Source organism: Ranitomeya variabilis, chromosome 3 (assembly GCF_051348905.1).
Source record: "Ranitomeya variabilis isolate aRanVar5 chromosome 3, aRanVar5.hap1, whole genome shotgun sequence".
Lineage (NCBI taxonomy): Eukaryota > Metazoa > Chordata > Amphibia > Anura > Dendrobatidae > Ranitomeya > Ranitomeya variabilis.
The window spans coordinates 452,930,627-452,948,750 of record NC_135234.1 but is presented as its reverse complement, the minus strand read 5'-3'; the positions used below and the strand labels follow the sequence as shown (position 1 = coordinate 452,948,750).

General features: G+C 43.2%; 1 protein-coding gene across 2 annotated transcripts in view; it reads right to left on the bottom strand.

The window, feature by feature from the left end:
- Positions 1-509: 509 nt before the first annotated feature.
- UPF3A (UPF3A regulator of nonsense mediated mRNA decay) overlaps positions 510-18,124 on the bottom strand; it is a 61,609-nt gene continuing 43,994 nt past the window's right edge. The window contains exons 8-10 of one of the 2 annotated variants that reach the window (XM_077296567.1): positions 16,271-16,425; positions 10,728-10,969; positions 510-1,213 (exon numbers count right to left, since the gene is read on the bottom strand). In XM_077296567.1, the coding sequence (XP_077152682.1) occupies positions 1,146-1,213; positions 10,728-10,969; positions 16,271-16,425 (465 nt within the window). In that variant the 3' untranslated portion in view covers positions 510-1,145. Of the gene's footprint in view, positions 1,214-10,671; positions 10,970-16,270; positions 16,426-18,124 lie in introns of both variants that reach the window. The other variant, XM_077296566.1, reaches the window with a different exon arrangement.

The window sequence follows — 18,124 nt, the reverse complement described above, 5'->3', positions numbered from 1 at the left end:
CTTGGCACCCTGGAATTTGTATTTGAGGTGTTTTTATGGTCTGGTATATATGATTTATATTTCAGAAGTGTGCACGCTGCCCCTTTAGGATGCAGAGAGTGCCACACGTGGGCACTAAGGACACATCCAGGAGACCTGCGCAGGTCCTGGGAGGAAGAGGGACTAGAGTAGAGTGGTTGAATGGGTGAGCATGTTGGCGTCCCTGCTGGGAAGAGGAAGAGGGATGGTGCAGGGATGCCGGCACTGACATTACATAATATCTGTTGTTTTCATTAAAAATTAATGTATGAATGAGTAGGACTGAACGCAGAGCAGTCCATTCACAAAAATCAAAGAACGCAGTGTCTGGCTTTCTAGGCACCCAAACGACACTAGAAGACTATTATGAAGTTACTTTGCAGGAAAGACTCCAGGCATCATACAGTTAAAAATTCCATTTATAATAAAATGTTATACCTAAAAAAAGGTTGAACACAAATTTTTAGTTACCTGTGGATTCTTTTGTTGCAGTAAATTCTCTTCAAGTTGTTTGTTATTACTACATTTACAGCATTAAAATGACAATACCTTAGTGGTAAAAAAAAAGATGTCTACAAGGACTGTAACAGCACATTGGTACAGTATGACGTTTATTTACTTGCATACAGAAACATTGGAAATGCTGCAAGTGTCACTAACCTCACCGAAGTACACGGGAAAAAAACATTGACACAACTTTATGAAACTGCATGTGCTATCTCTGCATTCTTTTCGATCAGACTAAAAGGTTGACTAGTATTTCACATTAAATAAGAATAATAAATATAAAGATTGCTCAAAGCTACTAGTAGTGTGTTCTCTCCCTGAAACGTAAAGATCAACTCAGTAAATGGGCTGCGGTACAATTTATTAGGAGCTCTTTGGCACAAAATGGGTTAGCAGAAAGTATGCACCATTTTTTCTACTCTCCAGGGGAAGAATGAGGCAGGCAACACGTGGTTTGGCTTCAGCTTCTTTTGGCCATAGTCAAAAGTGGCATCAGAGAACTTGCATAAATGCTTTTCTATCCAGGACCTGTGCTTTATCCAGCATCTTCACTCTTCTCTGAGCTTCTTCCAGATATGTTGTCTGCATCATTCTTAATGAAAGGTGGTTCCTCCACATGTTTATTTGTAAATCCGGTAGTTATGCGACTGCGAGCTCCTGGCTGGTACAGCTGCATGGCCGGGCGATCCTGTTAGCGAGAACACACTTACAATGATACAAGAATTGCCATATCAAAATAACAAATTTTTCATAGTATTATTATATGACATGCCAAAATCCACTGCTGAAGTAAAGCTGCACATTAGGGAAACTTTAGGGCAAACAACCATTGAAGCAAATGTAAAGACCATGTCAATGGCCCATGACTAACAATACAGTAAGTGTGTAAAGCGCTGCCCACAGATTTAAAATGTCAGCCAAAAGCTTATCCAGCCGATAGATGTTCCTCCCGACTATCCCATATACAGGTGCTTTTCACAAAATTAGAATATCATCAAAAAGTTAATTTATTTCGGTTCTTCAATACAAAAAGTGTAGCTCATATATTATATGTAGTCATTACAGAGTGATGTATTTCAAGTGATTATGGCTTACAGCCAATGAAAACCCAAAAGTCATTATCTCAGTAAATTAGAATAATTAACAAAAAACACCTTCAAAGGCTATTTAAGTATTTAAAAAGGTCCCGTAGTCTGTTTCAGTAGGCTCCACAATCATGGGGAAGACTGCTGACTTGACAGATGTCTAGAAGGCAGTCATTGACACACTCCACAAGGAGGGTAAGCCACAAAAGTCTGTTGCTAAAGAAGCTGGCTGTTCACAGAGTGCTGTATCCAAGCATATTAATAGAAAGTTGAATGGAAGGAAAAAGTGTGGTAGAAAAATGTGCCCAAGCAACCGGGATAACCGCAGCCTTGATAGGATTGTTAGGAAAAGGCCATTCAAAAATTTGGGGGAGAATCACAAGGAGTGGACTGCTGCTGGAGTCATTGCTTCAAGAGCCACCACACACAGACGTATCCAGGACATGGGCTACAAGTGTCGCATTCCTTGTGTCAAGCCACTCATGACCAATAGACAACGCCAGAAGCGTCTTTCCAGTGCCAAGGAGAAAAAGAACTGGACTGTTGCTCAGTAGTCCAAGCTGTTGTTTTCAGATGAAAGCGCTGCAAAATATGTTGGCGCCATATAAATAAAAAGATTATTATTATTATTATGAAAGTAAATTTTGCATTTCATTTGGAAATCAAGGTCCCAGAGTCTGGAGGAAGAGTGGAGAGGCCACAATCCAAGCTGCTTGAGGTCTAGTGTGAAGTTTCCACAATCAGTGGTAGTTTGGGGAGCCATGTCATCTGCTGGTGTAAGTCCACTGTGTTTTATCAAGACCAAAGTCAGCGCACCCGTCTACCAGGAAATTTTAGAGCACTTCATTGTTCACTCTGCCGACAAGCTTTTTGGAGATGGAAATGTATTTCTCCAGCAGGACTTGGCACCTGTCCACACTGCCAAATTACCAATACCTGGCTTAAAAACAACAGTATCACTGTGCTTGATTGGCCAGCAAACTCACCTGACCTTAACCCCATTTAGAATCTATGGAGTATTGTCAAGAGGAAGATGAGACACCAGACCCAACAATGCAGACGAGCTGAAGGCTGCTATCAAAGCAACCTGGGCTTCCATAACACCTCAACAGTGCCACAGGCTGATAGCCTCCATACCATGCCGCATTGATGCAGTAATTGATGCAAAAGGAGCCCCAAACAAGTATTGAGTGCATTTACTGAACATACATTTCAGTAGGCCAACATTTCGGATTTTAAAATCATTTTTCAAGCTGGTGTTATAAAGTATTCTAATTTACTGAGATAATTACTTTTTCATTGGCTGTGAGCCATAATCATCAACATTAACAGAAATAAACACTTGAAATAGATCACTCTGTTTGTAATGACTCTATATAATTGATGAGTTTCACTTTTTGTATTGAAGAACTGAAATAAAGTAACTTTTTGATGATATTCTAATTTTGTGAGAATCACCTGTATATGTACGTTTGTGGAGAGGAGAATGCTCCTGTAAGGATAAAGGTATGTGCATTCGGTGAGTTTTTGGCACTATTTTCTGCACTGTCTTGTCACAAAACCTGAAGGATTTTCTAGCCCCAGCAAAATGAATGAGATTCCTGAATTCTCATGCATACATTGCTTATATTTTCCTTGCTGATTTGTAGCAGGGGTATTCCCATCTCCAAGATCCTATCCCAATATATAGGAGGTGTAATAATGATAATATTACCAAATGCCTCCAATTAGAAATGTAGTATAGTTCTCCTGATAAGCTATGTTGCTTCCTCCATGTGCATGTCCATGTTTATAGTCCTTTCACTAGGCACTGGTGGTTTTCCTTTATTGGATGCTGCCCTTCCCGTGGTTGTTCCTTCCCGGTGAAAGACCTGGCAATTTATTGCTTGCGTTAAGAAACACGTGATGGTGTCTCCGCGGTGTTGGATGTTTTGATCTCCCCGAGGTCATTCATCCTTTTGTTTATAGCCTTTTCACTAGGCACTGCTCCTAATAGCCAGTTTCCTACTCCACAGTGATGAGGGGCAAATACCCCGAAACAGCTGTCTGTGGATGGATACCATGTTTTGGCATAGGTGGTTTTCCTTTATTGGATGCTGCCCTTCCCGTGGTTGTTCCTTCCCGGTGAAAGACCTGGCTATTCATTGCTTGCGTTGAGAAACACGTGATGGTGTCTCCAAGGCTTTTCTACATGCTGTCACGGGAAGACTAGGTGGGTAAGAGCTAATAACCCGGGCCCCTGCAATTTCCCTCAGACTAGGGATCCTGACTGACCCTCTACCTAGAGTTTACACTGATGGTGTGCATGTCTAGGCCTCGACCCTCGCCCTGTCTCCTGTTTCAACCCTAGGCTGAAACCATCGCCCTCCACCCAGTGAAAAGATAATACACCAATACCCACAGTTAGCACAGACAAGGATAATGGAAAATATACACCACGCCGCAGACACTCAGGAATACACTATAAATGCGCAGGGCAAAGTAAATACAAATATAGGAAGGAGTAAATAAGACTAAGACAAAGGAAATACACCACCAGATACGATACTCCAACTACTAGCTCACCACTCCAGACCGAGATAACCAAGCACTAGACTGAAGCTATAATCGGTGACGCCCAATGTTCAGGAGAACTATTTAAAGGCAGTGGGCATGGCCCAGCTTCCAATCCGATCACCAGGTAAATTAACCCCGGACCAGCTAGACAAAATCTAGCCGACGCCAATGAGCGCATAGTGGACAAAAGCGGAATTACCGCTGTCTGTCGGACGACCTGGTCTGAACAGCGTCCGACACGACAGTACCCCGCCTTCTACGAGGGACCCCAGGGCCCTCACGGCTTATAGGACCCGGCTTGTCCGGATGGCGGCGGTGAAACAATCTGACCAGCCGATCCGCATGAACGTCCGAGGCTGGCCCATAACCACGCCAGTGTACCAAGTACTGTAAAGTGCGGCGCACTACACGAGAGTCAACCACCTTGGAGACTTCAAATTCCAGGTTACCATCCACCAAGACTGGAGAAGGCATTGGTGTCGCGTCCACAAGACCCACCACCATCTTTAACAATGATCTGTGGAACACATTGTGTATTTTGTACACCATAGGAAGCTCCAACCGGTACGATACTGGGTTAATGACAGCGGCGACCCTAAATGGACCAGTAAACCGTGGACCCAATTTAAGGGATGGTATTTTGAGTCTTATGTTTTTTGTGGATAACCACACCAAGTCATCCACACTCAGGTCCGGACCTGGCACACGCCTACTGTCAGCCACACGTTTGTACCTAGCACCCACACTCAACAGGCGCTGTTTAACTCTCCTCCAGACAGATGATAATTGTGCTCCTAACTGGTCTTCCTCCGGGACGCCGGAAGAGCCCCCCTGACTCAAAGTACAAAATTGAGGATGAAGCCCGTAAACACAAAAAAACGGAGACTCCCCAGACGACTCCTGGCGGTGATTATTGATGGCAAACTCAGCCAAAGGAAGGAACTTCGACCACTCCTCCTGGTTATCCGAAACAAAGCAGCGTAAGTACTGTTCCAAATTTTGGTTTATATGCTCGGTCTGACCATTTGACTGAGGATGAAACGCCGAAGAATGAGACAACTTGATCCCCAGCCATGAACAAAATGCTTTCCAAAATTTTGCCACAAACTGAGACCCCTATCAGAAATGATGTCAGACGGAACCCTATGAAGTCTGACCACCTCCTGCACAAATACCTGAGCCAGAGTCTTAGCGTTTGGCAACGAAGGCAAAGACACAAAATGCAACATTTTTGAGAATCGATCAACAATCACCAAGATGACCGTGTTCCCAGCTGAGGAGGGCAAGTCAGTGATAAAATCCATGGAGATTTCCGTCCATGGCTTACTAGGTACCTCGAGAGGAAGTAGTGTGCCAACAGGACGGGAGCGGGGCGTCTTAGTCCTAGCACACGTGGTGCAAGCCGACATGTATGAGACCACGTCCTGTTGGATCTTGGGCCACCAAAACCGACGTGACACCAACTCCAAAGTACCTCTAACCCCTGGATGGCCAGCCAGGACAGCATCATGATGCTCCGCCAAAACCTTTAAGCGGAGATAAAGCGGTACAAACGTTTTGTTGATGGGAAGCTCAGATGGTACCTCCTCCTGGGCCTCGCCAATCTCAGCCTCAACCTCGGTAGTGAGAGCCGAAACCACAACACCCTTTTGGAGGATGGGTACTGGATCTTCCCGAGGCTCTCCCCCCAGAAAACACCTGGACAGGGCATCCGCCTTACTGTTTTTAGAACAAGGTCTGTAAGTGACAACAAAGTTGAACCGCGTGAAAAACAATGCCCAGCGAGCCTGCCTGGGAGACAGACGCTTGGCAGACTCCAAATAAAGCAAATTCTTATGGTCGGTAATAACAGTAACCTGATGAATCGACCCCTCCAAGAAGTGTCGCCATTCCTCAAAGGCCAATTTGATTGCCAACAACTCTCTGTTGCCGATATCGTAGTTACGTTCGGCGGGCGACAGTTTCTTGGAAAAGTAGGCGCATGGACGAAAAACCGCTCAAGGATGAGCCTTGTGACAGCACCGCCCCTACACCAACCTCAGACGCATCGACTTTCACCACAAAAGGTTTCGATACATCTGGCTGCACAAGAATGGGGGCCAAAACAAACCTGTTCTTAAGAGATTCAAATGCGCACACAGCAGCCTCAGGCCAAATGGAGAAATTGGTACCCTTTTTAGTCATGTCAGTTAGCGGTTTAGCAATGATGGAAAAATCCTTGATAAATTTCTTATAGTAGTTAGAAAACCCAAGGAACCGCTGAAGTGCTTTCAGGTTATCAGGTCGTTCCCAATGCAACACCGCTTGCACCTTAGCGGCGTCCATTTTAAAACCAGAAGCAGACACAATATAGCCCAAAAAAGGCAACTCCTGTACCGAAAACACACATTTCTCCAGTTTTGCATATAGCTTATTCTCTCTGAGAAGCTGTAACACCAGCCTGACATGATCTAAATGAGTATCACGGTCGCAAGAATATATGAGGATGTCATCTAGGTACACAATAACGAATTTCCCCAAAACATGCGAGAACACATCATTTATGAAATGCTGAAACACTGCAGGTGTGTTTGTCAACCCAAATGGCATCACCAAATTTTCAAAATGACCCTCAGGGGTATTAAAAGCCGTCTTCCACTCATCACCTTGACGGACTCTTATGAGGTTGTACGCCCCCCTGAGGTCAAGCTTGGTAAACCACTTAGCACCTGCCACCTGGTTGAACAAATCCGGTATCAATGGCATAGGGTATGGATCACGAATCGTAATCTGGTTTAACTCCCTGAAATCCAGACACGGCCGTAGTCCACCATCTTTCTTCTTAACGAAGAAGAACCCTGCTGCCACAGGTGAGGATGAAGGCCTGATGTGCCCTTTGCTCAAACTTTCAGCAATGTAATCCTTTAGCGCTTGTCTCTCCGGACCGGAGATGTTAAACATCCTTGCTTTAGGCAATTTAGCCCCTGGTTTAAACCTGATAGTACAGTCATAGGAGCGATGTGGTGGCAACTCTGAACAACCCTTCTCAGAGAACACATCCACAAAATTCAGAAGTGACTCAGGAACGCTTGAAGTCACAGCAGACACACATGTGGCCAGGCAATTCTCCTGACAGAAATCACTCCACTGAATTATGTCCTGAGTTTTCCAGTCAATCACCGGGTTGTGTGTAGACAACCATGGAAAACCCAGAACCAATTGTGCCGGAAGACTCTTGAGCACCTTACATGTAACCTGCTCGAAATGAAGAACCCCAATGTGGAGTTTAATCTCAGCCACAAACTCAGTAATCTCCCCCTGTGGGAGAGGAGCAGAATAGATGGTGACCACGCGGATAGGATGAGGCAGTTTTTCAATCCTAAAACCAGCAGTGCGCGCAAACTCCTCATCAATGAGATTTGTGGCAGAACCACTATCCACAAAAGCTGTGATTGGCAGCTCTCTGCCAGCGACAACAACTTTGGCAGGGAGCATGCACTGAGAAACCATCATGGAGGATATACATAAGCTCAGATTGGACTCCTCCACACCCTCTGAGCTTAGAAGTTTTTCCGCCGTTGCATTTTTCTTTGACAGCAGAGGACAGATATTAATAAAATGACCAGTTTTACCGCAGAAAAAACAGGCTCCCTGCTTCCTGAGTACAAGAGCACGATGCTTAACATGTGATACCCCTGCGATTTGCATAGGTTCCGTGGGCTCACCTGCAGCAACCTCACATGAACCTAAACCTCCTCCCACAGGCGGCGTCTCATGCTCCCCCAGACGCAAACGGCGATCAATGCGGACAACAAGACTCATAGCGGAATCTAGTAAAGTAGGAGTCTCGTACCTCAGGAGGGCTTTTTTAACCCTATCAGAAACTCCATGAATAAAGTGACTCCGCAGCGGAGAATCATTCCACTGAGTGTCGACCGCCCAGCGGCGAAATTCAGAACAGTAATCCTCTGCAACTTGCTCCCCCTGGCGAATAGTGCGTATCTTAGATTCTGCTAGAGCCATTCTGCCAGGTTCATCGTAAATATTTCCAAGAAAGGAAAAAAAACTCTCCACAGAGTCAAATGCAGCAGAATCAGATGGCAAAGAAAACGCCCATGCTTGGGGATCCCCGCTTAATAATGACAACACCAGGCCCACACGCTGAGCCTCATTACCGGAGGAGATCGGACGCATCCGAAAATACAGTTTGCAAGCTTCACGAAAAGTAACAAATTTACTGCGTTCCCCAGCAAATTTTTCAGGCAAAGGAAATTTAGGCTCAGCAACTTTATCTGAAACTCCGGCTTGCACATTAGATACTGCTAGTCCCTGTTGCTGCACTGCCCCCCTCAACTCAGTGACCTGTAGGAACAGCGCCCTCAACTGGTGGTTTATGGAAATCATGGGATCCATGGAAATAATGTTGGCCGATTATAATGTCACGGGAAGACTAGGTGGGTAAGAGCTAATAACCCGGGCCCCTGCAATTTCCCTCAGACTAGGGAAATCCTGACTGACCCTCTACCTAGAGTTTACACTGATGGTGTGCATGTCTAGGCCTCGACCCTCGCCCTGTCTCCTGTTTCAACCCTAGGCTGAAACCATCGCCCTCCACCCAGTGAAAAGATAATACACCAATACCCACAGTTAGCACAGACAAGGATAACGGAAAATATACACCACGCCGCAGTCACTCAGGAATACACTATAAATGCGCAGGGCAAAATAAATACAAATATAGGAAGGAGTAAATAAGACAAAGGGAAATACACCACCAGATACGATGCTCCAACTACTAGCTCACCACTCCAGACCGAGATAACCAAGCACTAGACTGAAGCTAGAATCGGCGACGCCCAATGTTCAGGAGAACTATTTAAAGGCAGTGGGCATGGCCCAGCTTCCAATCCGATCACCAGGTAAATTAACCCCGGACCAGCTAGACAAAATCTAGCCGACGCCAATGAGCGCATAGTGGACAAAAGCGGAATTACCGCTGTCTGTCGGACGACCTGGTCTGAACAGCGTCCGACATGACACATGCATTTGTATATTTCCCTTAAAGGATGGGGGCAGTGTTATGGATCACTGCGTTGAGAAACACGTGATGGTGTCTCCGCGGTGTTGGATGTTTTGATATCCCCGAGGTCATTCTTCCTTTTGTTTATAGTACTTTCACTAGGCACTGCTCCTAATAGCCAGTTTCCTACTCCACAGTGATGAGGGGCAAATACCCTGAAACAGCTGTCTGTGGATGGATACCATGTTTTGGCATAGGTGGTGTTCCTTTATTGGATGCTGCCCTTCCCGTGGTTGTTCCTTCCCAGTGAAAGACCTGGCTATTCATTGCTTGCGTTGAGAAACACGTGATGGTGTCTCCGTGGCTTTTCTACATGCATTTGCATATTTCCCTTAAGGGATGGGGGCGGTGTTCTGGATCACTGCGCTGAGAAACACGTGATGATGTCTCCGCGGTGTTGGATGTTTTCATCTCCCCGAGGTCATTCATCCTTATGTTTATAGTCCTCCATGTGCATGGCATTGCAGTAGCTTAGGAATTGTGATCACTAACAACTATCACAATATGAGTGGTTGTACCCATGGAGTAAATAACTATACTATAAGTCTATTTGGAGGTATTTGCTAATATTATTATTATTATTATTATTACACCTATTACATATTGGGATAGGATCTTTGAGATGTGAATACCCCTTTACATCTACAGTACGTCAATTCTTTCAGCGTTTTTGCAGCAGATTTCATCCATAATAATGACTGATGAAATATCTGTAAGAAAAACTCATGCAAAAAATGTGACAAAAACGAGGCAATAATGTGCTTATTTTAAGCAGTGTTCTTTCTGCTAACACATGATTTGCAGCAGAATTTTCTGGGCACATACCTTTAACTTTCAAGCATAACATGCCCAATCCTCCTTTACCCCACATTTGTTGTCGAGAGAAAGAAATAACCACACAGCATTTTGCTGCCTTTTTGTTGTGTTAGGTCACAAAAGGTGTGTCCACTTTTAATTCGAAATATTAGAAATATAGTACTGAAATATTTAAAAAAAAGTGTTTCTGACTGTAGCTTTTGGGAGTCAAAAGCAGTTTTTATATCTTTCCTCCTAAGTAATGAATAAAAAAACTTTCATAGCAAACATTGAATTCAATTTGTCATATCTCGTGTTTAGTCCATAAAAAACATCCAGTTGAATAGTTTCTATGGAGAATAGCGCCATTTTTCTTTGTGATGTTTCCTGTGTGATACTGTGTTCTATGCCATGAATCACACATTTTTACTTCTACTCACCATGATGTGTATCTTTGGGTTTATAAAACACAATCTACATTACTAAAACTGAAACCAATAACATCCAGAAAAGATGCTACATGGAAATGATAAATGCGGTTATTTTTTTTTTACACGTGGGTCTTTATGCTTTATTCCCGGTTCATAAAGAACACTCTTTATAGGGGGCATAGTTAGCTAATGAGAAATGATCCTAAAAGAATAAAAGAACCTTATTTCTTATGCGCTCCTTTTTGGATGCCATGTCATCACACTTGTCCTCTTTACCCAGTTTGTCTACAGCATCCGCTGCAAAGTTGTTGTTGTGGCTCCCTTTCCTGGCCCGATCTTGGCTGAATCCTTTTGCCCATTTCTGGTCATCTTCGTTCCTTCTAAGAAACTTGTCAAACTCATAGTGGTTTCTCGGTTTTCTGCCATCATCCATCCGATGATACCTTTGTCGATCTTGATCTTTATCTCTGTATCTCCTTTCTATATCTCTTTGCTCCTTGTCACTGTCATTTTGTGTTCTACAACCAGAAAACATGGTATTTATTTTATGTTTTGTGTAATGTCACTTCTAGAGGTTGTCCACTACCAATCCTTGGGCTGTCCATACACGGGTCACATCTGGCTACTGTTGGAGCTGATATCAGCTGATCAGTGGGGATGCTCGGAGCTGGACCCCACCAATCAGACATTGATGACCTAAGCTAAGAATCTTTTGTTGGTTGTTGTCCAAATGTGAATTAATACAACTTACTTATGTTCTTTACTTCTGAACTACTGGCCCAATTTCAGGGCCCCTATAATAGTTCTTTAAGCTCCCTTTCTGCTGTTATTCCGCCACCTGTCTGTGTCAGTGATGTGTTTTTCGGGTCCTCTGACCCAATTCATTAGTTGTCATCCCCCTTCTCTGCCACAGTTGATGCATAGACAGAATAGGGGGCTAGCTTAGCTAATGAACTGAGCCAGACAGCTAGCCCAAGAGGAGTCTCTCTGTAGGTGTTGGAACAATAGTGATGAGCATCTGAAAGTGCAATACTCTGACGTATAGAACACAAGCTTTATTCATTTACATTAGGATAACAGGCAAAGAACTTTTTAGAGTGTCCAAAAACCCCTTCAAATATAACAGAAAGAGCTTGAAAAAATGTACCTTTTTCCCCAAAACATAGGCTTTATAAGTTATACATGCATAGACACATTTCAATATTAACCATTATTTCTTTAACAGATGAGTTTACCAGGGTATTTTTGTTCACATAGAGGCAAAATAATATATACCCTATATACTCGAGTATAAGCCGACCCGAGTATAAGCCGACCCCCTTAATTTAGCAACAAAAAACAAGGAAAACTTATTGACTCAAGTATAAGCCTAGGGTGGAAAATGCAGCAGCTACCAGTAAAATTCAAAAATAAAAATAGATACCAATAAGAGTAAAATTAATTGAGACATCAGTAGGTTAAGTGTTTCTGAATATCCATATTGAATCAGGAGCCCCATATAATGCTCCATGCAGTTCTTTATGGCCCCATAGATGCCCCATATAATGCTCCATGCAGTTATGGCCCCATAGATGCTCCATATAATGCTCCATGCAGTTATGGCCCCATAGATGCTCCATATAATTCTCCATGCAGTTATGGCCCCATAGATGCCCTATATAATGCTCCATGCAGTTATGGCCCCATAGATGCCCCATATAATGCTCCATGCAGTTATGGCCCCATATAATGCTCCATGCAGTTATGGCCCCATATAATGCTCCATGCAGTTATGGCCCCATATAATGCTCCATGCAGTTCTTTATGGCCCCATAGATGCCCCATATAATGCTCCATGCAGTTATGGCCCCATAGATGCACCTTAAAATGCTCCATGCAGTTATGGCCCCATAGATGCTCCATATAATGCTCCATGCAGTTATGGCCCCATAGATGCTCCATATAATGCTCCATGCAGTTATGGCCCCATAGATGCCCCATATAATGCTCCATGCAGTTATGGCCCCATAGATGCCCCATATAATGCTCCATGCAGTTATGGCCCCATATAATGCTCCATGCAGTTATGGCCCCATATAATGTCCCATATAATGCTCCATGCAGTTATGGCCCCATAGATGCTCCATATAAAGCTCCATGCAGTTATGGCCCCATAGATGCCCCATATAATGCTCCATGCAGTTCTTTATGGCCCCATAGACGCTCCATACAGCATTGTGCCACATGTAATACTGCTGCTGCAATAAAAAAAAAAAATGACATACTCGCCTCTCGTCCCTGCCTGCTGCTCCTCAGCGTCCCGTCTCTCCGCACTGACTGTTCAGGCAGAGGGCGGCGCACACACTAATACGTCATCGCACCCTCTGACCTGCACAGTCACAGCAAGAGGACGGGAAGACAGAGCGGCGCCCGGCGGATGGAACGCGGACAGGTGAATATGACATACTCACCTGCTCCTGGCGCTCCTGACGCTGTCCCTGCATGTCCCATGGTACCGCAGCTTCTTCCTGTAATGAGCGGTCACTGGTACCGCTCATTACAGTAATGAATATGCAGCTCCGCCCCTATGAGTGGAGTCCATATTCATTACTTTAATGAGCGGTACCACGTGACCGCTGAATAGAGGAAGAGCTGCAGCGCGGGGGACGATGGGACAGGCTGGGACAGCGTTAGGAGCACCGGGAGCAGGTGAGTATGCGACAGTCCTCTCTCCCCCTCACCCGCCGACCCCGCCGCCGACCATGACTCGAGTATAAGCCGAGAGGGGCACTTTCAGCCCAAAATTTGGGCTGAAAATCTCGGCTTATACTCGAGTATATACGGTATATATAATTAATAGTATAATAAAAAGACTTGCCACGTGCTGTGCCTGAAGGTAAGTACTGAAATAGTGGCGATCACAAATGGTAATATCATGCTGCTATTTTCGGTGGCATAATCTCACTGTGCTGCTACATTAGGCCTCATTCACACATACGTGTAGCATGTACGTGTTCTATGATGGTAAAAACCTACACAGTGATTGTAAAAACGGGCACACTTATGACACACCGATGGTAAAAACGGAGACACTGATGACACACTGACGGTAAAAACAGCCACACTGATGGTAAAAACAGCCACACTGATGGTAAAAACGGACACACTGATGACACACTGATGGTAAAAACAGACATACTGATGGTTAAAACAGACACACTGATGATAAAAACGGACACACTGATGACACACTGATGGTAAAAACAGACATACTGATGGTTAAAACAGACACACTGATGATAAAAACGGACACACTGATGACACACTGATGGTTAAAACAGAGACCCTCATGACACACTGATGGTGAAAACAGACACACTAATGACACACTGATGGTGAAAACGGACACACTGATGACACACTGATGGTAAAAACGGACACACTGATGGTGAAAACGGACACACTGATGACACACTGATGGTAAAAACGGACACACTGATGGTAAAAATGGACACACTGATGGTAAAAATGGACAGACTGATGACACACTGATGGTAAAAACGGACACACTAATAACACACTGATGGTAAAAACGGACACTGATGACACACTGATGGTAAAAACAGACACAGTGATGACACACTGATGGTAAAAACAGACACAGTGATGACACACTGATGGTAAAAACAGACACAGTGATGACACACTGATGGTAAAAACCTACACACAGATGACACCCTGATGGTAAAAATGGACACACTGATGACACACTGATGGTAAAAACAGACACACTGATGACACCCTGATGGTGAAAACAGACACACTAAGGGCTCATTTCCACTGGCGAGAGACAAATCGGTCCGTAATCTGGACCGAAAAAAGGGATGTAGCGTCTGCGATTGTCAAGCGAGTGTAATGCGAGTGCAATGCGATTTTTAATCGCACCATCCGTTTTACATCCGTATGACATCCGTATGCAATCCGTTTTATTTTTCTGCAACTATTTTTCTACAGTCATTTACAGGACCATGGACAGTGTTCTAGGCCACAGAATGGTGATGTATCCGTAAAAAACGGACGGAATACGGATGGTCTGTATTCCGTCCGTTTTTTTTCTCGCACCCATTGACTTGCATTGGTGAGTCTCGTCTGAGACTCGCAGCAATATACGCAGCATGCTGCGATTTTTTTCTTAGTCCGATTTCGGCTGAGAAAAAAAACGCAAATGAAAAGACACCTATTGAATAACATTGGTCCGAGTGCAATCCGATTTTTTATCGGATTGCACTCGTCCGTTTTCCTTGCTAGTGGAAATGAGCCCTAATGGTAAAAACGGACACACTGATGGTGAAAACGGACACTCTGATCGTGAAAACAGACACACTGATGACACATTGATGGTGAAAACGGACAAACTGATGGCACACTGATGGTGAAAACGGGCACACTGATGGCACACCGATGGTAAAAACAGAGACACTGATGACACACTGATGGTAAAAACGGACGCACTGATGACACACTGATTGTAAAAACGGACACTGATGACACACTGATGGTGAAAACGGACACAGTGATGACACACTGATGGTGAAAACGGACACAGTGATGACATACTGATGGTAAAAACGGACACACTGATGACACACTGATTGTAAAAACGGACACTGATGACACACTGATGGTTAAAACGGACACACTGATGACACACTGATGGAAAAAAATGGACACACTGATGATACACTGATGGTAAGGCTGGTTTCACACATCCTGATATTTCCAGTAACGGAAAAAACGCTACAGGAGATATCTGTGTCCGTGTGTGTACTACGTGTAGCACACGTGTGGCAACCTTGTGCCGCATCAGTACCACACGGACAGCCGCCGCTCTGCTACATATGCACATATATACACAGACTGCTCTGCTACATGTGCATTTATAATCAATCTGGAGATTACGTGATTAGTATCCGCGCTGCTGTAAAGAAGAATTTCCAGGATAAACCATCATCTTTATCTTCAATACGTCCGGACATTCATCTTTACCCTGACTTGGTCACGAGCTGACCTGACCTAGTGGATCTGCGGCAGCAGTCAAAACTCTGAGTTTGTTATGCGTTTTTTTACATCAAATAGGTGAGTGCAATCTTATTGTACTTTTGAAACTCTCCATCGGATAAGACCCTATTGCGCTTTTTTTCCTGTAGTTGTTCTCTGACATGTGCATTTATAGACACACACAGCTCTGCTACATGCCCATTTACTTACACACAGCTCTGCTGCATGCACATTTACATACACACTTCTCTGCTACATGCACATCTGGGCGCGCGCGCGCGCGCACACACACACACACAGTACATTACCATATCTTGTAGTTCCTTGCAGGCATGTGACTGATCACATGACTTGAAAGATCCTGGAGGACCTGAGTGGAAGGTCCTTCAGCTACTCAGGATGTGAAGCCTCTGTGCAGGTCCTGGTTGATTCTACTCCTACTTTGCACTGATCACATAAATTAGTGTTGGGTAGGAGAGAGAGCAGTTCTCACAGTGATCAGGAAGGATGAGGGGTCTGCGTTCTCCTCCATCACAAGAAGCTGCCTCTGGACTAGAAAACGCACACACTTTTTAGCAAGAGCATTTCTTGCTCAAAAGTGAATCTTATAGTCCAAAAAATTTAATATATACATATCTTTAAATTATGGTAGTAAGTGATGACACATTCTAATCTGCTTTTTATATTATTCACTGTAAAAAATGTAAAATGTGAATGAAATACCAAAAATATAATAAATGTTTAATTTATATGTAGAAAAAAAACACAGTAATTATTCTTACTTTTCTTTGAGTTCCTTCACAAAGTTTTCAAATGCTCTCACTTTGTTGTTCCCAGATGATTTTTCCCATTTTAATTCTTCATGGTCAATTTCATCTACTTTTTCCTTTTGTTTCTCACTTATGATTTCATCTCCTCTTTCAGGTTTCTTAAGGAGCTAAATGTGGAAATATATTAAAGTGAACATATAGTGAAAAAATTTAGAATATGATTCTACATATAACTTTACTTTATGTGTAACTATGATCACAGGATTTATTTTTGGGTCTTGTATTTAATCTTCATATGTATAAAACCTTTTATATTAGAGCCAATTGGGAATGTGTTTTTATTATTATGTGGCGGAATTAATGCCTACAGTACTATGCAAACGCATATAAATATTTCCAACATACTGAATCCTTATCAATGCATTGTCCAGCAAGATTAATATCTGTTAATCGATCAAAAGAAAGGTCTCTTCTGTACCACGTGACTAGAATTTAAACTGGCCGAAAGACACAGCAATTTTAATTGCAGACTGGTACATCAAGACTCTAATAGGATTGTATTGAGAGAGGCCTTTCTGGCTCACAAAGAAAATACTGTGTGATCTGGCTAGTCTAAACTGTAGTCATGCGGTGCAGAAATGGACCGGAATGGAATGGATAACAGGAGGACAGTGATTGTAAGTATATGGACACGTGCACTGTATATACCCTACATTTTATAGTACTTTAGGTATTGATTTACCCACATAATAATTAATGGCTTTAGAGTCTCAAATAGCTCTAACATAAAAACTTATATACATTTAGGTCCAGAAATATTTGTACAGTAACACAAGTTTTGGCATTTTAGCTTTTTAAAAAAATATATTGAAGATACACTTATATAACTAGTACAGGGTTAATGTGCAGACTCTCAGCTTTAATTTTAATGCGTATTCACATTTCAAACAGAGAAAGGATTTAGGAATTATTATTCAATATGTAGATGCCTCTTTTTAAAGGGACCAAAAGTAATTGGACAGTTATCTCTAAAGCTCCTTAATGGGCTGCACGGGCTATTCGCTTGTTAAGCCATCATCAATTAAGCAGGTAAAAGGTCTGGAGCTGATTCCATGTTTGGCATTGGCATTTGGAAACTGTTGCTGTGAACCCACAACATGCAGCCAAAGAATTTCTCAATGAAAAAAAAAGAAACAGACCATTATTAGGCTGAAAACAGAAAATATCCATCAGAGAAATAGAAGGAATTTTAGGAGTGGCCAAATCAACAGTTTGGTATATTCTGAATAAAAGAGCGCACTGGTGAACCTGGAAATTAAAAAAAGGCCTGGACGTGCACAGAAGACAACAGTGGTGGATGATCGCAGAATCCTTTCCATGGTGAAGAAAACCCCGTCACAACGTCCACCTAAGTGAAGAACACTCTCCAGGAAGGTTTTCAGTAGAAAAATGTACTATAAAGATAAAAGTTCATGAGAGCAAATACAGAGGGACCACCACAAGGTACAAACCATTAAACAGCCTTAAAAATAGAAAAGTGATATTAGACTTTGCCAAGAAAATATCTAAAGAAGCTAGCTTAGTTCTGGAAAAGCAATCTTTGTAAAGATGAAACTAAGATCAACCTGTACCAGAATGATTCAACCAAATGCAGAAAGGTTGATTGGACCGAGCTTCACAGTACAGATGGACAGTGACCCAGAACATACTGCAAAAGCAACCCCGGAGATATTTAAGGCAAAGAAGAGTCAATCACCACATCGCAAACCCTTTGACCACTTAACAACTAACTGTCACTTTATGAGTGGTTGTAACAATGGATACCTAAGCTACTGCAATGCCCTGCACATGGGGTAAGCAACATAG